Source organism: Pleurodeles waltl, chromosome 1_2 (assembly GCF_031143425.1).
Source record: "Pleurodeles waltl isolate 20211129_DDA chromosome 1_2, aPleWal1.hap1.20221129, whole genome shotgun sequence".
NCBI lineage: Eukaryota > Metazoa > Chordata > Amphibia > Caudata > Salamandridae > Pleurodeles > Pleurodeles waltl.
Window position 1 is genome coordinate 162,689,829 of NC_090437.1, and position 24,584 is coordinate 162,714,412.

Consider the following 24,584-nt stretch of genomic DNA (forward strand, 5'->3'; position numbering starts at 1 on the left):
GAAATAGTATGTAATTTGCAGACCAGCCCTGAGGATATATTTGTCTGCAACCTTGCAGTCAAACATGTTTTCAGCAAAAGAAGCTTGAAAGTCCTCAGGAAGAACTGGTAAGGTCTTACCATGTCCTAAATGAGTATGTGTATTGGCACAAAAGGCAACTGCTTCTAATTAATGAGGAGCCAAACTAGCAGAGGAAAAAACCTTTGCCTAGAGCAGAAATTCTTAACCTTTTGACTTCTGTGGACCCCCACTGAATCATTAATGGAATCCGGGGACCCTCACTGAGTTATTACTGGAAACTGGGGACCCCCAGCCTATGCAATTTCTATGATTTGAACTCCAAACCAATACACAAAAATACAAAAACAAGTATACACCGAACAAAGGCTCAGATAATGAAATAGTGTTTAATTCACAGTCAAATATAGAAAAGGTTTTCACATTTTCAGTTTTGCTCCTCTATTTGCATGTACTTTATGTATTTTAGTGTATCAATTCTAATATTATTTCATTTGGAAACAGTCATCTTGAGTAGGTCTAGATGACCCCCGGGGGGGTCCTTGGACCACAGGTAAAGAACCACTAGCCTAGAGCATCAACCTTCTTGAATTGTCTATCAGAGGAGCAGCAGGGAAAGCACTAAAGTTAATTTTGCTCCCCAAAGTTTGAATGACAAGACTCTCTGGAGTCTGATATTGTGTCAAGAAGGATGGGTCCACAAGAGCAGGCCTGTAGTACTGAGCATTTTGGCGCACCACAGGTGGTGCAGCACACAGTCTGGACCAGTTAGCAATTACAGCCTCAGCCAGGGCCTCAGTAAATGGCAGTAAGGACTTAGGAATTCATCTCCTGGCTTGAAAACTTTCAGTCACTAAGTGCATTTGATTTCCAACATGGGCAACTGTAAATCCTAAACCTCAGCAGTCCTGTGAAGTCTAGAACAGCACCTCTTTCATCCAGGCCAGCATTGAGTTGGGCACTATCGGAGTGGCCTGTGGCAAAGAATTGGCAGCAACAAAGTACCAGGCCAAGCTTGACACCTCAAAGGCTAAACAGGGTGAGTAGATACAGGTAGGGTGCCTATCAGCAATATCTCAACAGGATGCCCCAATGGCATCCCGGAAGAACATGTAACCATCTGGACTAACTGCAGCATTGCCTCCTTAAGGGTCTTAATCTGCTACAGAGTTGATGATGGTCTGAGAAATTTAGGGCCAAAATTTGAAATGACACCAGAGTTGAAATATTCAAGTGTAGCCTGTTCACTGGAGTGGGAATGGTGAAAGCAGCTGAACCTCACTTGGTCTTTTTGTGCATGTGTTAAGACTTGTCTTTGGACTTTGTCTTTTACTTTCTCAAGGAAAGTGATCAGGTCTAGGACTTGGCTCAAGGCCTGAATTCTGCAACATAGAGTTTGGCTTCACGCCCCCTGATGTCCTTCTTAAGTATCAGTGAGCATTTGTCTCAAGCCTTTGAGTCAGGTTTGGAGCCAAGGTATCAGAGACAGACGCTGTGCGGTTCCATTAACAATATCCATTTCCATCAGGTTCATCAGGGCATAAAACCTGTAGTTTTTTTTCTGGGGAGACATTCCTGAACACTGTAATCTTTGGCAAAGCTCAGTACAACGCTGAAAAAATCTGGAGCAGAGCTCCAGATCTGTGTTGAAGGACATGAAAAACGAGGTACTGATTTCAGCACCCATGAGTGGAAATTATATTTAGCTCTGTGTTGTCATTCCTAGAGGTGGGGCAATGCTGCTACAGTCTGGGGCGCCACCAACTATGGCGCGAGAGCTAGCTTTTGCAGAAAGTTGCTGGATCCAGTATGGCACCTGTGAGGATTCAAAAGGTGAGGAATAGGAGGTTAGAAACATCCATCAGATCAATAACGATGTACTATGCACAATATCATTATAAACTGCCCACAAATTGTGATGTTTAAGGTATTGTGCATTGTGTTAATATTTCAAGATGGCTTCTAAATGCGGTGGCCATGTTGAAATTTTAAAGCAATGAAACAATATGCAAAGTACCACAGTACTGCTATGTTTAATTTGTTTACCTACTTTTATGGCAATCTTTTGCCCACCATGTTTAAACAGCAGCCTTTTTCGTTGATTTGTAAGTGCGAGGGAGAGTGACAGAATGACTGCTTGGTGAGTTTTGAATGCCTAAGCCCAGAAGTGACTGAAAAGGCACTTTAAGTTACAAGCCAAGACTGCTGGCATTAGGAATGTGTGTCCTCATTTAGGTTTCATAAGTCAAATTGCTTCTGACTTAGAGATGTTTGCAGAAGTCAAGTAGTTCTCTCCTTAGATACTGGACCGGTTTCGACCTGTGTGTGAGAATTCCAAGATGCAGCTAGAAGTGTCTTTTCCTGATTGGTATACTCTGCCACACCCAATTCAAAGTCCTTCTGACATCATCTGGGTCGTGCTACTGTGTCTTTGGAACACTAAGTAGATCCGTGAACATAAAGGTGTTAGCTTTATTTAATCCATAAAACTCCTAGAAAAGAAACCTTCGCACGCATGCTTATTATTCCATTCCAAAAGAACATGACAAGGTGAAGTGAACGGAACAGTCGGGCCAATGCCAACAAGGAGGATGAAATAGGAAAGGGGGGAAGGAAGCAGGAAGTGCAGGATATAGCAGGGAAAGGGGAGACTGGGGTAGTGCATGTGTAACTGAGGTTAGAGTGAGGGGCAGAAAGGATCAGGGAACTGGAGGAGGGGGCGAAGAGGATGGGTAATGAAGCCCCTGTGTGAAGAGAGGAGAAGGTGAGAGGGGAAGGACAGGGAAATAGAAGGTGAGGAGGTGGGAAGGAGTAACAGTGCGGGGGGGGGGGAAGAGCTAGAGGACAAGAGATAATTAAGGTGGGGAGGAAAGCGATGGGATAAAATGAGGAAGGAACACAAGTGAACAGAGTGGGATCAAAGTACTCAGAAAGGTAAAGTATTGGACCTTAAAATGAGTAGGTAAGAAAGTCGAATGCTGTGCATTACCCAAGGTGCCGACATTTGGTGTTCCAATGCCAGGGTCACTGGAATTAAGCACCAGGGGAGGACCAAATTGTGTAGCAGGTTTGACAAATATGTGGCAGGAAAATGCAAAATATGCCACATAATACGGCACATTTTGTGTAGCCTTAGTTCATTATTTTGGCATTTTCCATTAGTTAACACTTTATGGGCAAGTGTGTCACTGCATTAGTACCAGTTTAACGCCTAAATACAGCAAAAGGCAACTGAAAGGTGACTAGTGAACTTCTGCAAAGGTCCTTCCCCCGATCCGCTACAAGCGTTGCCGCTTTTTGGGAACGTTTTGATCTGTTTGATTTAGAAACTATTTTGTTAAAATCAGTAAATTATGCGGCAGATGATGGATTATGAGACAAACGCGGCACACCCAGAAATACCTAGAAAAGGGCATGGCAACGGAGTTGCATAATTCCAGTGGTCCTCCCAAATGCCCTGATGTTTCCACATGTCTGGAAAATAATGTTTTTTTATGCTGATTAATATAATTTTTATCATTTCTGTACATAAGTGGATCTTCCTATTGTGCATCTCACAAATGCCATATTTATAGCACTCCTGGCGCCTCTGTATCTGCAGCTACCTGCCTTATTCTTTTACAAATACTATCTAGCTAGAGACGCACAACACAAAGGCCCTCTTATAGGCGAGAGTGACAGGTCTACTATAGAGAGGAGAGTTTCAGAAACACAGGCCATGGAGTAAAAGTTCAAAGTCACGACTAAAGTAAAAGCAACGAAGTATTTGCCCATTCTAGTGAGGGCAAAAAATACCAACAGCGAAAAAAAACAAAACTCAAGTTGTAAAATAAAAATATGGCAAAAAGTTTTAATAATCATCAAATAATCAATATTATACACTTTATTTCAATAATAAATTACGCCGTGCTTATTTTCAGAACTGAAAAAAGGAACAATTGTCCGTCATGAGCTAGTCCGCAACGTAAAGAAACATAAAAGTGCCCCAATGTTTTGTAAGTGGAACGAAAACGTTGGCATATTCTATACCTTCAGCTATAACATTGGAGGTGGTAGCCTCACCATGTGGCCTCTCTGAGGGTCATGTCTTGAAATGCTTCACATATACTGCATCAATATTTATTAGTCGTCTCTCTGGTTCTTTTCGGATTTGACGTGCCCTGAAGTGGGAGGTGGTGCGCGTGAGAGGAGAGGAGGCGAAATCAGTGCATCTTTTCAAAGCTCATTTGGAACAGGGGCTGATCACCGTCGGGGTGGGCGGGTACACCAAGGCAACGTTCACTCGCTCACTTCCGTTCTTCGGACAGATGATTTCTGTCGCTCCTTCGGGCCTGGGCTGACTCAGTAACTCCCCTGTAACCAAAGAAAGACAAAGAAAGGTAAAGAGGGAAGATATATTTTATTAAAACAACACAAACGCTACAGTCTAATAAATATCAAGCGGTGAAAGCAATACCAGTCATAACCCATAATAATTAGAGATGTGAAAAAGTCACATAATTTGGTCTCACGCAATTACCCATCTGGGGAAAATTGTGCAAAATAAGGTGAAATACAAATATGAATCTAGCGTTACATTTTATGAAAAAAAATATGTCCGTACGTTTATTTTGGATATGAGGACACATTTTACAGTAAAAAAGTGCCCAAAACACAAGTGGTGCGAACAACGGCTGCTCTATTTGTGGTGGTTCGTGTGATTCCTGCAATCTTGCTGTGCACACAACCTAATTAAACAATATGTTAAAACGTCAGCAATTTTGCAAAACCGGGGTAACAACACATTTCTCAAAAGTACGCAAATTATGCTAGAGTAATCGCAATGCTGCCATGATTTAGTAATAAATACAATGCACTGTTATGTACAAGAATAAACATTTAGAGTCGTCTTGTGACACAAAGCACGATGCCCATGGCGTCAACTACCATGTGTGCTTTCAGAACTTGTTTATTTTTGCAACTTTTTCAGGAATTATCTAAAACAGATTCTTGCCCTCTTAAAGTGTGGCCTACCGCGGGACGTCATAGTCTGCCCATCCGGACGGCAAACGAACAGGGTAAAAACAAAACAAAAAAAAAAAACATTGTACGTGCCTGTGAATAGTGCGTAATCAGACAAGCTGGGAGCAGTTTTGCACAGCAACGCAACTGAAATTACTGCACTTAAACTCACGCTAACCTAGGAGACACGAAGCAGCAGTAGGCTAAAAGTGCGCCATGGGGGATATAGGGGTGTATGAGAAAAAGACAGTAGTTTTGATGAAGATGCGGCCATATCTGATTAGTGGAACAGAGGAGCAGCATCTATGAGCACCAAACGCACTCAAACTGTCAGCAGAACATCTCCTGTCCTTGGCGCTTGACCTACAATCAAGATTTAAGAGATTGCGCCTTTTTTACCAACAAAAAAACGGCTTTACTTTGAGCACTAGTACTCCATCTACAAAGCCAATGACTTGAGCCCTGACCTGAGGTATCTAATCCAAACCAAAAGTGCTTCAGGATGATTTTCAAAAGACTAGTCCAGCGTGTCTAAACTTTTGCTTGGCTTTCACCATGATTGCACTGAAGACTGCTTGGCTAGGGCTTCCCTCTCACTGACTGGACTCTTTATATGCCACTTGGGCTTTTCGTTTCCTATCTAGTGCTCTGAAGTAATCATGGGTTTACAAGTAACGCTCAATGCAACTCCTTAATAAATAAATAAACATATAATTAAATAAATACAATAAAAAAGGAAGCTGAACCGTTTGCGTGTATAACCAAGGAGGATGCTAGATTAGTTCTGGACCAGGCCCAGGTCCAGCCAGAACCTCTGGCGGCAGATGAGTGGTGCCAGGAGCTCATTCAATGCTAGGGTTTTTAAGCCATCATTTTCTGCTCACAATGATGTTCTTGGGATGCTTACCACAGTTATGCATTTTGAGTGTCACCTGTGTGAAGTTGCTCTAATAAATATGGAGGGCAATAAGGATGTATGAAGCTGCTACACTTTTCTATCACCAACCTCATGAATTTCTTGCAGCAACTATGAAAAATACACAGAGGCTGCGATGCTCCATCTGAGTTGGGCATTTATTTGAAAACCACGACTTTTACCAGTCTTTTGTACGTAAGTGGAATATGCATTGTGACACTGGCAAAGAAAAACTAAGCAAGCTGCATTTTTGTATAAAATGTGCAACAGCTCAATCTTGTACGCTACTTTAAAAAATGAAGAGCATTGAGTGCCTGATTTAGAGTTTGGCGGAAGGGTTACTCCTTCACAAACGTGACGGATCTGCCATCCACTGTATAACAATACCATTATATCCTAGAGACATCGTAAGACGGCGGACGGGATCGCCATCACGTTTGGGATGGAGTAACCCACCCGCCAAACTCTATATCAGGCCCCTATGCTATTTTCAAAAGTTCACCTCCATTTTGTGGCACAGTAGGGGTGAACAACTCACACAAACTGTTAATGTCAAAGAGCATTAATATTCAGAGCAATAAAAGAGCATACCCATTTTAATAGTCATACATTTTATTAATGTGTGGCATAGAGTTAACAGCTTTCTTGTCAGTGCCAGAAATGGAGGTAGTCATTTCACTTGATCACTTTAGACCAAGATGTCAAGCCAAGCCAACAAAAGCCATCACACCCATAAAACATAAATAAAAATGCTTAATTAAATGATTAATGAAACATTGACGAGTGCTTCCACCATGAGAAATAAGGCCAGGAAGTGACTGGCCTAGTCACAGTTTATAAAAGATAATCGTTTAAACGCCATAATCACATTTCACTCTCAAAAACTGCAGAAGGAGAAAATAAAATGACAGGAGAAAGGTTCCTTTTATTTAAGATATATATTTAGAGTAATTTTCAAGACATAAAAAGCAAAAAAGGAGGATAAAAAAAAAGGATCAGAGTGCATGATGTAGGTGTCCCTCCACAGATCATATACAAGCAGAGCATGGGGCTCAATTTTGAAAGATGCATTGGTCACCTTTGATGCATCTCAACACACCTCCACTGGGACCCCGTTCTTTTTCTTGCCACGAAATGTGGTAGCAAGCTTTGTCTCAAGAGTGAGAAACAGAGCCCACAGACTGAAGTGGAGCACAGAAACCTTTACTGAGGAAGTAGACTCCAAGTGAAAAACACCATTTTATGTGAAGGACAGTCAGAAAACAAATCCTCTAAAGCGGGCCCACGCCGACAAAAAAGAAAAACAGACATAAAGTCAGTATTTGTACATAAACCATAGCAAGCACATGGATTCTGCACATCAGTACTCGATGTAGCCCAAAAAGTACGCTAGCGAACTATTTGGAAACATACATATTAATAAATAAAGGTCAAATTGAAAAGTACTGGTATAACAGTATTGCAGGAAAGGCGCAGACAGGCAGAACATTCTCAATCTATTAATTTAACAAACGAGTAAGAACACTGTCAGCAGACTTCTCAAAGAAAACGTATGGTGAAAGTAAAGAAGGCAAATGTGGATTCTGCTGCACTTATTTTGGGTGCTGAGGAAAATAGCATAGAACAAACTGAAAGCTTTTCATGGAGGAACAATGCTTTTTTGGACATAATTAGAACATAGATTTTCTCACACTGACATCCCAAGACCAATGTATTCCCAGTAGGGGAGCCTCGTTTCTCGTTGGTTAAAATCAGAATGCAGACCACGTACAAAAAGCCACAGTGGCACAAACGGTGGCCCTGGGTAGTCCGTCCTCAATGTCAGGACCTACTGAACCGAGGCAGCCAACATTGATCTAATAACGGACTACGTGCTTTTATGCACAATGAACACAATGGATTCCTGCCAAGGCTGATAAATATTAGACAGCCCCCTTGAGTGAACAAGATATGTGCCTCTCAAGGCCAGAGGGGAGTTAAAAGGGAGTTTAGTCGGCCTTGCGGTGTGGACAAACAAACAAAAAAGAAATACAAAAAAAGAAAGTGCATATGTGATGCCTCTAAGGCGCCCATTCAGAGCTTTGCAGTAACGGCAAAAATGCGGTGACTAGTAATTTCACCTAAGAGCAAGAACATTCTGTGACTGTTAACCATCTCAAAATGCCAGTGGAATGATGCCAATGTATGGAGAGAAAAAAAGGGAGACTTAAAAAGAAAATGATCAACTGGATTTTCCCCCCATTGTTTTATATTAAAAGGGGACATCTCAGGCGCTAGGCAGCTAAATTAATTAAAGTAATTTCCAGCTTTAACATTCTTTAGTCTCCCACCTGAATCATGCCTGTTGGCATGTATGCGGGAGGGGGGTAACATTTTATATAATTAAGCGGTACATGCTCTACTGCATGCTTTTCCTCAATTGCCTGCACCTAATGGTGCACCCTAACTATGCACACACTAATATTCTACAGTGTTCTTAATCAGTCATCAGGCCTTTGGAAAAAACGTGAAAAGATTTACAGAGAGTAGTACTACTCCAAGATGTAGCGCAGTACTCTTAAATAACACACAAACACATTACGTCACATATTCTTTTCTTTCTCATATTCTTGTCTGAATTAAATACAACACAACTCTATAAAAAGTGCATATACAGAGACCAAACGTTTTACTGAAAAAAATCCATCCTATGCTATACTGACAAATCAGGTGTCCGCCAATGTACATCACCACTATGCTGTAAATATATGGGTGCTGATTGGGTGGGGGGTAAAGGGAGGGAAGCAGAGGACAACCACAACCTATTCTTGCATTGCCACAACAACGCACCTGCTAGGTCCCAGCCTTATTTACTGCTATATTGCAGACTAGCAAACCACGTCTGCAGCAGACCTTTTTAGGTCTCGCCTACTAGACAGCGCAAGCAGCTTGTTTGCCAGAAGAACTATTGTCAGCTTCCAACAGGCTTAGAGCCAACTCATTGCTTACCTCTGGTTGGCTTTTTTGTCACCCTTATTTGACAGCTTTTTATGTGTTAGCTCGAGTGGGCTTTCCTTCTTCTTTTGTTTGTTCCTCCCCTGGAGTATCGCGACATTGCTTGCGTCATTTCACTGCTTACTTTTCAAGCACTATATTTTTCTTTTTGGATAGCACTCCATAAGAGAGTTTTCCAGCAGTCTCTCCCTTGTGCTCCTCCCCTCCCCATGCTCCCCAAGCTCCACGATGCTTGGTTTCCGCATTGTATGCTTGTCCCCCTGCCCTCTATATCGTTTCCCAACCACATGAGCCCTCCCCCCCATGTTGCTTCTCCCAACTTGCACCGTCTGTGTTTCTTCAGCGCCACTGGTCTTCTGTTTTGCTTTCCTCCCTAGGACCTCCGTATTGCTAAATTCAATTTGCAACCTACATGTTTACAATCATTGTAAGCAACACATCAGGAAGAGAAAACCAGTCAGGTAGACAGAGTATCAATATTATGGTAAGACACATCATGACATGACTCATTATCAGTGGGGTAATTACAACCTCAGAGGATTTACAGTACAAATACAGTTATGAGGAGTAAACTACATTCACCACATTAGTCACAATTGAAGTAGGGATTCCAGGGAGATGTATGGCTTGAAATACGATTTAGTGTGGGCCTCTCATCAATTAGTGAAACCTCATTGAAGTGTGTCACTTTGGCTAAGCCCGCTTCTCGCCCCACCCCCTCCTCTCATTCCACCCTTCTTCATGGTCGACTCAGTGTAAGTAAGCTTTGTAAGGCCCCTAAATATCCCTTGGATGGCTGCATATCGAGAGTAGCTCCCTATAAATGTCTGACTGCGTACTGCAGTATGTCATATCATTATGCCATTTCTTGATCGTTGGTAACGGGCCACGTGACCAGCGAACTGCCATCCTGCGCCTGGCCAGCAACAAACCTATCGTCACAAGCTGTCAGTCTACACCTCACACATCTTTGTCGCACCCCAACAGTGCCAGTAAAGGCTCCTGGGACAAGGAGTCCACTGTAATAACCTCTAAGTCTTGAAATACCTCCAGCCAGAAGTTCTGAACCCCCAGGCAGTACCATGCCAGACGTGCAAATCTGGCTTTATCTTCGCAGCACACAGCTGGCACCATTACCGAGGTCATATCTAGCAAGCTTAGCCGGTGTATAATACACGCTGTTGATGTGTTTAAAATGTAGGAGTCTGTGTCTACTATTTACTGAGACTGACGTTTTGACTGAGCAGCAATATTGCCACTGTTAATCTATGCTGTTAACCTCCAAATCCCCTTGCCATTCGCTTTTTTGAGCCAGGTTTCACATGTCTCTTGTGTATATGTGTAGATTATGGCATCTATATGAAAAGTAGTGGCTGTTTGCAAGAGAAGAGAGAACCAAGCACTCTGGACGCTCCAAAATATCATAACCTAGGGGCCTTAATAAGGCTTGTATAGCTCTATAGTAGCGGAATTGTGTTAATGCAGTGGGTTTAGTGTTGTGATCGTTGATTTGATCCCAACTACGCATCAAATCATCACTGAGAAGCCCCACACGGTGTCTATATCAAGGTTTCTGAATGCCTAAGCCACTCCTATTTCCTGACAATCGGAATTCACAGACACCAGTACAATGGTATATGAGGCGAGTACAAGCGCAGCCTGCTTGACGCTTCAGGAGAACCTGCCAAGAGCAGGTCGTAACATTCAGGGAGTCAGTTACGGGGTGACAACACACTGGCTTCCTAAAAAGTGCCTGTGCAAGGTTAGTGGGGCCACTACATCACGCTCCGGCCAGAAATGTGGGAGCTCCAGAGGACCTTGTATTCCAAAGTGTGTAAAACTACATTGAGCTGCTCTATAGTTAGCATCAAGATCAGGAGCATTTAGTTCCCCCCCATGTCGTAGGGTGAGGTCAAAGTCTCCTAGCGCACTGGTGGCTGCTTCCCGGCCGAAGCACAATGGATCATAAGCAGCTCCTGTGTGTCAAGGACTGATCAAGGACGCAGAAGTGGACTATTTGTGAACAGGAATAAAAAGCAGGGAAGTACCACTATTTTCATGATGACAACTCAACCAGTGAGTGACAGTGGCAATTTGATGCAGCAATCTACTGCTTCTGTTAACTTCTGCACAGCCCTACCATAATTGTCTAGTACCACGACCTCTAGATCCATATGCACTTGGATCACTAAATAGCAAACTGAGTCAGTCGTCCACTGCAGTGGATATTCAGGTTGCACAAGCGTCGTGGTTGATGTGAGTGGGAAGATAAGGGATTTGTCCCAATTTATTCATAATCCAGAGTGCCCCCGAAAAGGAGAATCTCACATAGAACTGGTGTCAGATTATGCTCCAGGATGCTTACATACAGTAATGTGTCGTCCGTGGATGCAGAGACAATTAAATTGTAATGAGAGAATTGAAGGCCAGAGTGTGCGTGGTACTCCCGGAGAGCACAGGCCAATGGCTCCGCTGCTAAGGCATATAGCAATGAGGACAAGGGGCATCCCTGACGAGTACCCCTGTTAATGTCAACGGGTGCTGAGACTAAGATTGATCCAGATTTGAGCAGTCAGACACGTGTAGAGGACATTTACAAGCTTTAGAAATACATACTCACCCCTATCCCTTTCAGTACTGCTCTCATGAAGCTCCACTCCGCTGAATCAAAAGTCTTTTTGGCATCTAGGAAAACTGCAATGGCGTGTACTCTTGAATATGTACTGAAAAGCGTCCTGAGCTTATACCCCATTGTGCACACCAGGATGAACCCAGCTTGCTCAGGGCCCACTACCCCTGCGAGTATTTGAGCCAGTCGATTCGGAGAATCTTCACATATAGTTTTGAATCTACATTTAAAAGTGACCACGACCTGGAAGTTGAGTGAATGTTTTCGGTTTCCCAGGCTTCAAGAGGGTAACCAGCAGCACCTCCCACATATTGGGTGGCATCTGCCCGTCTGCAGCCAGTTCTTCGAAAAGAGTGACCAGACGTGGGATCAGTAGCTCTTGAAAGGCCTTAAAGAAGGCCACCATAAGCCTATCTGCGCCCTGTGCTTTCCCTGATGGCATTTCCTTTAGCACAGACTGAGGGGGGCAGGAAAGGAGGAGGGGCTTGTGGGGGGGAGGGGGGTGAAGGGAGAGGGGAAGATTATGCCTCACAACCAGGAGCACATTGTGTGTTGCTATAGTTACAATAGCACGAGCTGCCACTGAAGGGCGTCATGATGGGCCCTTGAAGCGGTCACAAACCAGGCATAACACATAGTTGAAATCGCCAACTGATATTTGAGGTAAGCCACCCCATTAAGTCAGCTAGGCATTGAGAGCATGCTAGAGCTGGGGGGGGGGGGGGGAGGGGGGGGATCATCGTAGTTTGGTCTATACACTCTTACCAGCAAGACCATCAGATCATCTTTACCGCAATGCACCACCACATATCGCCTTCCTGGATCTACCCATACCTTCTCTGCAACTTAAACCTCAAGCCACCACGAGCTCAGATAAGGACACCCCCGGCATGTGTGGTCAATCTTGACATGCAGCAAAGGCTCTTCATTCTGCAGTGTACTCCCTGGAGCCAGATGTGTTTCTTGTAGTATAGTGACATCTATACTGTACTGCTTGAGATAAGTCACCACTCTACGAAGTTTCCTGCAATCATTTAATCTTCTAACATTCCAGATGATAAAGCGGATCAGAGATGAGCCAGGGGGCCTCACTGCAGATCCCCACGTGTGATCATCTGACCGCCAATTTTCTTGTATAATCTGTGACATCTAAGTGTTTACCCTCTGCTGCGTGCGTATCTTATACATAGATACCTACTGTATGACGTGCATTCCACCCCCATTCACATTGTGTCTTTCCACAACTGATACAACTAACTAATACCGTCCCCAGGCCCTCTCATAACTTCGACATTTCTCCCATGACTTGGAACAAGTGGTACACACATGGGGGGATTGGGATTGCCCCGTCCGGCAACCGAGATCCTACATAGCTGCCTAGGCCATGAGCTAAATTTAGCAGGTGCAATAAACCATATGACACAGCTGAAATTATATTACCGTCCTGGCCGTGACCGTAGAATTAGGATACTCTGCAGGCAGAGTGAGGATCACTATGCATTGCAGTGCAACAAGGAAACATCCCCCACCCACATCCGAAGTTTCCCCACCCTCCTGCAACCCACCACAACGTAGGCTAGTGTATATGAAGTGTGGTCATACTTGTCAAAGCATCTCATATTAAGCAGAAAAGGAGTAAGGGGGAAAAATAATAAACAAATTTACAATCAGTCATATCTGCAGGGAGCAGTCTCCCAGCCCATGACTGCACCCCCCGCATTAGAGAGGGAGCACAAACTTACTCCACCGTGTCCTGTCCATCACCTCCTATATCACTGTCTGGCCCAGGGGATTGGTGTTTTTCTCCCTTGGGTTCCCTGAGCCTCAGAAACTGCCGGAGTGCCTTGGGGTCAGTGAAAATGGTTGCTTTGCCATCAATCATTACTGTAAGTCTAGCATATTGTATTCAAGTTGTACCTCCCAAAATTTGCACTGGGCTGGAACAAATGGCTTTCTCGCGTCTTGTACTTGTTGAGTAAAGTCTGGGCACAGAGACAGTTCAGCACCCCTATATCAAAGTTCTTCAAGTTCTCTTGCCCTCAGAATGCGGCGTGCTGGTCCTTGTAGTTCATCAGCCTTGTGATTATGGGAGGGAGCAGGGATCCCAGGTTTGGGCGCAGTGCAAGAGAGTGGTGTGTCCACTCCACAACAAACATGTCCAAGAAAGTCTCACGACCCAGCAAGTCTGAGAGAAGCTGTTCCTCAAGGTGCTCCACTAGCTTCTTAGCTGCCTCCCTGTGAGCTTCTCATCCTCAACTTCTGAGACTCCATTCTCCACCATATCTAGGCGCTCTGCATTTTTGTCCAACCTTTCAGACATACAATCCATTCAGAAAGTTAGAGCATCAACCTTACCATCAACTTTTGTGAGACTGTGGTGCATCGCCACTAGGATCTGTTTCAAGTCCGTGTCTACCTCTGTGCCCGATTCCTTACCTGCATCTCCCAATGAGGCAGCCTCCTCATCCTGGGCCCTTGGGATCTTCCTCAGGTCAAACTGCAGCTTCGGCATTTTTTGAAGTACATATCAAAGTATCTGTACATTTTCCATGACTTTTTACGGAAACTGTGTGGATCGCATGTTTCCTTAGTGAAGTTTAGCAAAACCCATTGTGGTGCAACATTCTGAACCAGGTATTGCAGGTTTTTTTCTCATTCATACCTGCTTTTTGGAGGATTTAATATTTTTTAGTTCCATCAATGTTTTTGTTTATGATCATGGTGACGTTTAATCTTTAAAATAACCTTGAGTGTCCTAATTTACAGAGCCAGTAAACTGTCAATACATTCGGCCTCAATCCAGAAAGGAGGTCCCAATCAATCCAAGGTTACCAACTTTGCCAACATTAAAAGAATGACCCCACCCATTCGATTGATTGTGAGGCCTGGGTGCCACAAGTTGAGGGCCTGCTCAATTAATTCCCTCCATTTGTGACTCAACGTGCTCGATGAGCTGGATAATCTTGTTAATAAACATTTTTTCTTTCCTAGATAGAAGTCTGGGCCACTGGAATAAAGGTGTAAAGGATGGGTGAGAAGTGTCAGTATTGGCACAAAACACTGCATCACGTTCAAACTTAGTTACCAGCGTGCATTTGCAGGAAACAAAATACTACACAATATACGGTATGCAATGCAAAGACTGCAGCAGCAGGACTATACCGCAAGAGGACACAAAGTGAAGGAGAAAGGTCCAGCAGCTGGCTCACTCCATACTTAGGCTACCTCACCGCGGTACGTCACACCACAAAACACCAACATGCAGCTTTTCCCCAGAACAAGCCGCTTTTGTGGAGAGTAAGGAGGTCAGATAATTACCATTCACTTTCACCTAACTTCTCTTTCCGGAGCAACACTGACTTAAGAAGGGACAACTGCATTCACAACACAGGTCAATTCAGGGGGTAGGGGGAGTCGGAAGAGAAATACAGGGGAACAGTCAGCATTAACAGAAGGAGAAACATATTTGCTCGCTTAATAATAATAATAATAAGCTTTATTCGGTCATTGAGGCCATCAAAGCATAAAGAAATACAATAATAACAAGGTATAAGAGCAAGCAATAAAAGATAAAATTGACTTAATATCACGATGTACAAATACGTGGTTTAAAACATAACAGTAAAAATACAACCCTTTCTTCATACCTTCTAAATCCTAAACAAATATTAACATGGAATAAAAAATGTATTTCAGTGAGTGATGTCGTATACGCCAGGCTGTCGCAAGGAACTTGCTGACAGCATGGATAACATTTATGGAAGTATCACTCTTTAAGATCCTAATAGCTGTAAAACATTGTCTCAAACCCAGGTTTCGGCAAGTTGCACTGATCCATTTTGCTCTGGAGTTGTATAGGCAGGGCAAAAGAACATAAAATGTTCAATAGTTTCGGTGCAAACAAGACAAGCTGGGCAGAGGTCTGTAGATGAAGACCCACCCAAATTCTTAGTTAGAGATAACAACGGGAGGCTTCCAAAACGGAAGCGCGCATAAAGACCCTTCCCCAGAAGGAATCAGGTCAACATATTGTTCAAACTGGGGGTACCACTTGAAATCGATAAACAGAATGGTCAAATTACCATAGGATGTACAACGGACCAGATCACTCTTTATATGGGACCAATATACTGTCTTTAGAAGGGTCTTGTCAGCTCTCTCCAAGTTGTGTGGCTCTTCCCAAAACCTTCATAGACCCAAAACAGAGAACCAATTAGATACATGCATAACCCAGGGTATGGTAGCTGCTCCTGGCCTCCTTAGAATATCCAGTACTGAATCTCTGTATACAATAAGTTCCCGAACAGTCCAAATCCTTACCCAATATAACAAGGGTCTTAGGGCTATGAAATGGGATATACGATTAAAGCCTAGGTCCAAAAACACAGGGATCAGAGGAGTACTCTGGGGGCATGCAAGTAGGGCCATGGCAAAGTTGTTTTCTCCTACTGCTAAACTTTTGCTCTTAGAGTGTCCCCATAGTTCAGCACCATAGGTGGCTGCACCCTGCGCCTTTGCCAGATAAATTTTAATAGCTGGGGAAACAGCCTTGGAAATAGAATTCTTATAGAAGCGCAGGATAGCAGCCACTCTATGCTGAAGGAGCCCCACAGTTTTGCCAAATTGCTCCTCCCAATGCAAGTTATTTGAAAGCCTCACGCCTAAGTAGTCTATGGTCTTTACTCTGCTTAATAGGGCCCCATCCAAATTGATGGTGCATCTTCGGCTACTGCCAGAGGAAAACACCATCAATTTTGTTTTGTTAACGTTCAATTCCAAGCCATGGTCATCACAGAAAGACTTGAATCTATCCACAAGGGTTTGGAGGCCCATAGGAGTCTTGGAGATAAGAAGAGAATCGTCAGCAAACAACAGTATTGGAATCTTGTGCTTGTTTAGAGTGGGGGTGTCATTGGTGCATGAAGACAAAATTTGTACCACTTTATTGATAAATAGCGTAAATAGTGTGGGAGCCAAGACGCAACCCTGGCGAACTCCCCTCCGTATAGGGATCTTATCAATCAATTCTCCTTGGTCACCCCACCTCACTTGTGCATATGTGTCATCATGTAGGAGTTGTAACAGAAAAACTAGATTGGTGGGGACGCCCATCTGGAGCAGTGCTTCCCAAAGCTTTTCTCTGCAAACCAAATCAAAGGCAGATCTGAGGTCTACGAAGACAACAAAAAGATGTTGTTTTGCGAGGAACACATATTTCCAATACAGGATGGTCAATCTAAAAACCTGATCTATCATGCTGGTTTTGGAACGGAAGCCCGCTTGCAGCATGGAAAGGGCCTGATGTTCTTGGACCCAGCTTGTTAACCTCTCTAGCAGTTGTTTGGCAAACATTTTCTGCATGTTATCAATCAAACTGATAGGTCTAAATTTGCGGGAGAATTTGCAGTACCCTTTTTAAAAATAGGGATTATCTCAGCACCCTTCCAAGTGCTTGGAACTGAGCCACCAGTTTGAAATCAAATTAATATACCAGGACCAAATAGTTATTTCAGATTTATATAGGTCACCTGGTATTTTATCGGGCCCCGGCGCTTTTCCTGATTTTAGTGAATTAATCGCGATTTTAGTTTCCTCTAAGGAGAAGACGAGTGGTTCAGAGCAGTCACCCCGATTGCCCAACCGAGGGGTAGTTAAGTCATGTGCTTGGGAATATCCAACTAATGGGTTATTAGGGGCAGCATTGAGATGGGTAAAATGATCTACCCACATCTCAGGTTGAATATGATTCCTTATGCGCCTCCTGCCCCCTCCTTGCCCTCTGGACAGTAGATCCCAGAACATCACATTGTTATTGTTTTCTGAGGCAAGAATCGAACCCTGCCAGATCGAATCTTCCCATAGCTTTTTTGCCAGTATTTGAGCCTTCTTATATGATCGCCTAGCTGATTGAATCTCTACAAGGGAACCTGACTTAATGGCACCGTTTAATTCAGATTTGGCCCTACTGCAGTCCTCATTATACCATCCTCTGTCGCCCTGAGGAAGGACATCACCCCCTTTGGCTCTAGTCTTTGTAAAAAAAAAAACTCTGCAATCCGTTAAGCATTCCTTGGTGAATATCTAGGATAGGGATGTTATCAGTTTTGTGTTCCTCATAAATTGCCAACTCATCTACGAACAATTTATAAATCCCAGCCACCGAATGAGAACTAGACAAAACCTTTGGCCATGAGACCTTAGTGTAATTATTATTCAGCAATGGAGAGGGAACCTCTGTACGTTGTAAGTTCGAGGTTCTTCTAAAAACATCCCCATCCATAGATAATAACAAGGGGTTATGATCACTTTCACATCGAGGTTCCACTTTCATGTCCTTTAATAGAGGCCATAGCCTAATATCAAGTAAAAAATAATCTATTACACTTGTGGACGTCCCTCGTTTAAAAGTAGGTGCCAAGTTTAGGTCTGAGGGTGTACGTCCATTGCAAGCCCTGAGACCATACTTTAAGCATAACATAGCTAACTGGAGGGCTACACGAGAGCGAGTGCACGGGTAGTTCGTTAACTGTGGGATTCCCCACATCTCGTCTTCCTCGTCTGTTAAGCCAGTGATCATATCAGAGGGTTCAAAAGCACAGTTAAAATCTCCGGCTAATATTAAATAGAATGGGGGATTTAAGGAGTCAAGAAATTCTGTCAACTGTAGCAGAGTTTGAGACTCAAGCCCTCTAGGAGCAGATCTCGCATATATATTAATAACAATAATTTTGTATTCCCGATGCAGGGTAAATTGAACTCCCATTAGATCCACCGAGTCTATTTTTAACCAACAATGTTCGCATTGCAAGTCCTTGTTGATAAGCATTAATAAGCCCCCTTTAAGACGGCCTTGACCCTTTTCCGATGGCTGGGCTGGAATATTATATGAATAAAATCCATCAATAAAAATTTGCTCATCAGCCCAGGTCTCTTGAAACAAGCAAATGTGAAAATTATTAATAAAGGTGGCCCACTCCAAGTCCCCCAGCTCCTTACGGAGACCAGCTACATTCCATGTTAAAATTAAAAACTCGTGATTGGTTGAATCATTGTCGTTCTTGGGGCTAGGTCCCTCTTCCATACGAATACGAATATCCCCAGTGATAACATCTGATTGCCATTTAGTCAGTCAATTGCGTTCAGAGAACGGGAAGACTTGTGGTCCAAAGGGTATTCACATTCCAGGGCCGGGGCTAGCTCACTAGTAGTCCTTCCTGTATGGTTACAGGGTGGTTTTAAAGAGAGGTTAATGCCAACCCTTTTCGTGACCCTCAGATCGTGTGTTCGGGTTATAAATTCCATGAGGTGGTCCACCGTGTTTTTTTAAATAAAGCAGACAGAGATATAATCATGCTTTAACCTTGGTTGACTGTATCTTCCTACCTTATGGATATCGGAACGAATAACCGAAAGACAATCACATCTAAAGCGGAACCAGTGGATAACCTTGTTGGTCAAGGATTCATGGTCTTCGAAGGAGCCAGGTAGCAGTTTGGGAACATTAGTCAGAAAAATAACATTGGCTCTACTTATTTGACCCTGGTGTTGTGCCTGTCTTGCCACCCGTGACATACCCGTCGTGGACCTGCCAGAGCCAATGGGGGTCCCATGGGGGCCATCTGCTTCACCTAACCCACTGGATGTGCCAGCCTCTCAAGTACATTTTCCACAGGGCTAGGCCATATTGCAGTGTGAACACCCCCCCCGGGCACCCCTGTAATTAGGAGCTCCAGTGCACTTCTGGCTTGACCTTGGAGGTTCGATTTGATTGCTCTCCGCATGGGGTGGAATTGGATCTAATGGGAGGGGGTTTGTCGCCATCCAAGGGAGAGAAGTAACTGGTTTTATTCCTGGCTTAGGTACAGTTTTACCCCCACCCATTCCCAGCCCCACCTTCGTTTTTGTTATCTGGCAGCTGCAACCATTTTTAGGCACTAAGATCTCTCTCATCAGCCCTAATAGAGATGCAACCAGAGACTTTACTTCGTCCACCTTTCGTAAAACAAGAGCTAAATTGCCATTCTCATGCGATGATTGCGCACCATCAGAAGCGAACGCTTTGTATTAGTGACTAATATACTCAGTAGCGTCCCCATGCATAATGTGTGTTACATTGGTAGGCAAATCTACCTCTTCCTCCAGTAGCCCAAATCGATTAGAACATGGGATATTAGGAATCACTACAATCTCAGGGCTTAGTGGGGGGGGGGGTAGCTGTAGTACCCATAGAGGGGAAATCCGAGTGACTAAGTGGAACATCCACAGAACTTGGAGGAGTAGCTAATGCCATTTGAGCAGTTTCACCCCTAAGGGCAGGAAAATCCTCAATTGGAGACGTTGAATCTGAAGAGTGTATTGGATGTGACCTCTTCTTCCTGACGAAGATTTCTGGTATTTTCCCCGTCCCCAAGGTAGCACACTTTTTTGTAGGTGGATGGGGATTACTTTTCAAAAGTTCATCAACCTCCTTAAATAACATGTCAATTTGATCGAGGGGGTTGAAACCTTTGCTGTTAGCAGGACTCGCTTGGTTTTTGGAATGCTTTTTTGATTTTTTGGTGCCATTCTGTCACGGTGGGACATACACGGCTTTGCATTTTCCCATTACAGGTTACCAGCAATATGCAAGTCACAGCACCAGAAGTGGTAGAGATTGCCCAAGGTACTTCTCTTGTGTAGAAGAGTGGAAGGGTTTGTTAAGCCTCTGGTGCTTAAGGAGCCTAGTACCACCACAGAACGACTTAGATAAGTAAAGTAGCCAGCACTCAGGTATCGCTTTGACAACACATAGCAAAAGGGCCCAATATCATCCCTTAGGGCCCAGAGGGGTGGTCCAGCCCAGCCTCAGTCGGCCTCTGACGGGCGCAGACGGGCCCGCCCTTGGCCGGGGCACGTCCCGCGGTGCGGGCATGCGATGAAATTTAAAGGGGCCTTGGGGTCCCGCCCCCTGACAACAGCAGCAGCAACTGTCCTGCGCGACCCGCGGTGCGGCGCGCAATGAAATTTAAAGGGGCCTTGGGGTCCCGCCCCCTGACAACAGCAGCAGCAACTGTCCTGCGCGACCCGCGGTGCGGCGCGCAATGAAATTTAAAGGGGCCTTGGGGTCCCGCCCCCTGACAACAGCAGCAGCAAGCGTCCTTGCTCGCTTAAAAGGAAATTGAAAAATTGTAGTAGTCATCACCCAACCACTCAATTTGCAAAATTCAATGAAAATTAGACAAACCAAGATTTCCATTCATCCACTCAGACTGGAGCTTGGGTTTCCCTCACTGCGCAAGTAATGATGTGTGGGAGAAATTTTCAATCAATGTCGTAAATTCAGAATGTTTTTAATGGAACAATGATGGTCTTTCCTTAGACAGAATAGTTCAATTTGTGACATGGTGAAGAATACACGAAGAATCCATTGCATCAGTCAAAACGTGTAACATAAGGTGTTTTTGCTACATGTTTCCTGAATTGGTCTGAATTTGATTAGCTAAAAAAACAGGCAACAAAATTTCAGGACCTACAATAAATACAAGTAATGCAGCATGTAAAGCAGGAGCAAGTGTAATCAGAGAAGAGCTAGGATAAGATTTAAAATTGAGGCTCTCTCCAAAACCTACACCATTATGGTGCCCTTGTTGAGCAAGAGAAGAAGGATAAGTTCCCATTTATCACATTGTTTCTTAATCACCTTGAAATGTAATTCTCTACTAATGGAAATGGAAGCTGTTGGGTAAAAAATCTGTTGAAGGATAGGTGGATGTCTTGCTATATAAACTAAACACAGCGGGGGTCTCTGGGATCTAAAATAAAGTATTGGTCTTCCATGGCCGGGTGAGAACAGGAGGGTAACAGAGACACGCCAAATCAGGCTTGTTCTGTCAGAACAGCAACTTTCCAAGCACTTCCTCTCTCACCCTGACCTGTACAGGATGCCACTATAGCTATGGTCTGAGGCATGGGTCAACAAGGGCTCACCTGACGCTCAACCACCATGACAGGAAATTGTGGCTCAAATCCCTGCTCAAAGCGTGATCTCCTTTGGCTTCGGAGTTGGTGAAATCTGGTTCATTTAAAGGTTGTGTACTTTCAGCTCAGGTTGACAACTCTGATTGCTCTCCATTTTACCTCACTCATGAAGAAAAACTGTACAACAGTGAGGCTTGTCCCATTTACTGTAACTCGACATATCTTGGTTGTTTAAAAGAGCTTTAAAGCACTGCACCTCAGTTCACTTATGGGTGGACACTGCACAGTGTGCATGTGTATTTTTACTTACTTATTAACGTTTTTTGTACATCACGTAGAAGACCCCAGGGTACCAGAGCATTTTACATAGGAACTAATTATGTTACAGTGCATCCGGATGAGAAAAGAAGAGACATATTACATTAGGTAACATGAGAGAAGTTAATCTCCAAGCCACCTTAAGATACAAGTGTCCAACATATATTTGTTGCCCCCTCTGTAAGGGATCAGTTCTCCTGCATGATGGTTAACAGGGAATAGATTACACAGAAGAGCAGTAAGTCAGTTCAGTCTTTTTCTGCCATGGTAAGGTGCTCGGCATGTAGGGAACTGCAGGTGGCCTTGCAAGAGTAGGGCATGCAGTTCTTTTTTTAAGTTTTGTGCAAGAGAATTGATGTTGGAAGGTAAAGAGTTCCATATTGTCAGTGCACATCCTGAGAAGGACTCTTTAATCAATCTTGATTTCCTTCTGGCAGGGGAATCCAGCAGTAGCGATTCTGTGCTTCTTGTACTAATGAAATTCGAAGTTTCTGGTTAAGGTATATAGGGCTGGTCTTGTGTAGTGCCTTATGCACAATGCAGGGTAGTTTCAGAGGGAGCCAGCTGAGGGATCCTGACACTAATCTGGGGGCTGTGTGTGGAACTGCACTGAGAGGTGTCAGCTGAGTTTTAGGGAGAAAAGAGTTACTGTAATCTAGTCCAGAGAGGACCAAGGATTGAACAACTAGTCTGAACTCCTAAATTGGGATGAATAGCTTGATCCCTCTTAATAGCTTAAAGTGAAATTGTGCTCTGTTTGCTAGGTTATTGATGTGATCCCGACAGTTTAGTTGTTTGTCTAGAGTGAATCCCAGGGATCTGGCACCCTCTAAAATGTTCTGTTTGCTGTTTAGCAGGAAGCTAATCTATCCTTAAACCATTTAGGATCGTGAGCAGTTTCAATTGGCAGACAAGATGAGAAGAATTTCAGTTTTGAATGAGTTCACTTTAAGGTAGTGTACGGTTATCCAGAACTGAGAGGCGGTGGTGATGTTTTCTGGAGAGGTATTTTTCAAGTAGAGATGCGTGTCTTCTGTGTAGAAGTGGTAACTGATTCCCGAGGGCTTAAGAACAGAAGTGAGATGCTTGATATAGAAGCTGAAGAGTGTGGGAGAGAGTATGGAGCCTTGAGGAACTCCCTGGTGGAGTTTTATTTCAGAGGAGGAGCTAGCTATTCTAATGCTTTGACCCAGATTTTCTTGAAAGGAGGTGAACCATCTGAGAACTGCACCCCTTAGAATCATTCTGACTTTTAGAGTTCTTAGGAGTGTGGAGTGATTTACTGTGTCCAATGCTGCCGTAAAGTCAGGGAGGAGGAAGTAAGGTTGTCCACTGTCAAGTATTTTAAGAGCTTTCTTGACAAATGTGAGGACAGCGGTCTCCGATCTGTCTGGTTCTGAAGCCTGACTGGAGATTATTACGTAGGATGTTTTCAAAGAGGTGCGTTTTGAGTTGTGCTTCCACATAGCAATCCATAACTTTGGCTAGGAGGGGAAGGGTGGAGACAGAACAGAAGTTACCAATGTCCTCTATATAGCATGGTTATACACAGGTTATGCCATTGTCACTTTGGGGTGGTCCTCACGGGGTATAGATCCAAGTGGTTTAAGAATGCCTGCAGGGTTTGGGCATTTGTCACTTCTGCGCTCCATATAACATATTACCTGGTTGACTCCACTTGTCAACATGCTATGCACTCTATGATGATCTCAACTTTAGGCAAGGACCACTCCTAAAACAGAAGGTATGAGTAGCTGCACCTATCATCACTCTTTCCAAAACACCTCATGCACACCACTGTTCTCAACATCACGTTTGAAGCACATCTTTAAATCCTGCACACCTCAAGCAATACTCACACATATATGCTAAACCACATCCAAAACTGTATCAATCATGCAAGCAAAAGGCTGCCGGGAGTCCAGTGCAAATTGGAGCAGTTTGGTAGCCATATTTAGCACACCAAACGCTCTGCGTTCGGTGTGCATTCAGTATTTATAAAGGTGAGAACTTTTCCTAGATTACCCTAACATCCCCAAGAGCTAATGCCTTACTTATTTACTAATTGCTCTGAATTTGGAATTATCACATATCCATGATTTGTCTTTTATGTTGCATACTTTAGTCTACTGCGCCATATAACCGGCCCCCCGCAGACACACTCTAGTAGGCTCGTTTAATAAAAATATATTTATTGGCATTACGTAACCATGTCATATACCCTAGAAGCAAAACAAAATGGAACTCAAAGCAAATGAAAAAATTGAACTCATGTTCACCATAAACTGAATAAAATATTTCCAGACTCCTTTTGCTTCGCAGCTCCAGAAACCGTCTCACAGTAAGATGAAGCCTCGGGTAGAAAATGTTTTTCCTGAGGAAGATTATTTGTCTTCAACTGAGGAATTAGATATGGAAATATACCGACAAGCAGAAGTCCGGAATGAAAGCAGCCATCGGGCTTAAAGGAAAGCAACTGCAAATCCCCCCCAGTAATCATGACAAAGAGCTTCTAAGCCCCCGGGCCGCTACCGTCGGGCGGAAGAGGTTCAATGCGTGTTATCACTTGATTTAAAAATTACAAACATCTCCCCATCAGGAAACCATTTGATAGACAAACTTAACTAAACAATTCGTTGCTCATGAATTTGCTTTCTGTGTGTCAAGTTGATGTTTTTTTTCCGAAAGCGCTGCTTATTCAAAAGCAACTTAAAACAAGCACTGACAAAGCAAATGGGCTTGGCATTGACT

The 24,584-nt window shown here is 43.7% G+C and overlaps 1 protein-coding gene across 1 annotated transcript in view; it reads right to left on the bottom strand.

Moving 5' to 3' along the window:
• Nucleotides 1-3,854: 3,854 nt before the first annotated feature.
• Nucleotides 3,855-24,584, bottom strand: part of MFHAS1 (multifunctional ROCO family signaling regulator 1) — a 188,957-nt gene continuing 168,227 nt past the window's right edge. The window contains exon 2 of the mRNA XM_069236877.1: nt 3,855-4,371. Within this exon, the coding sequence (XP_069092978.1) occupies nt 4,241-4,371 (131 nt within the window). The 3' untranslated portion in view covers nt 3,855-4,240. The remainder of the gene's footprint in view (nt 4,372-24,584) is intronic.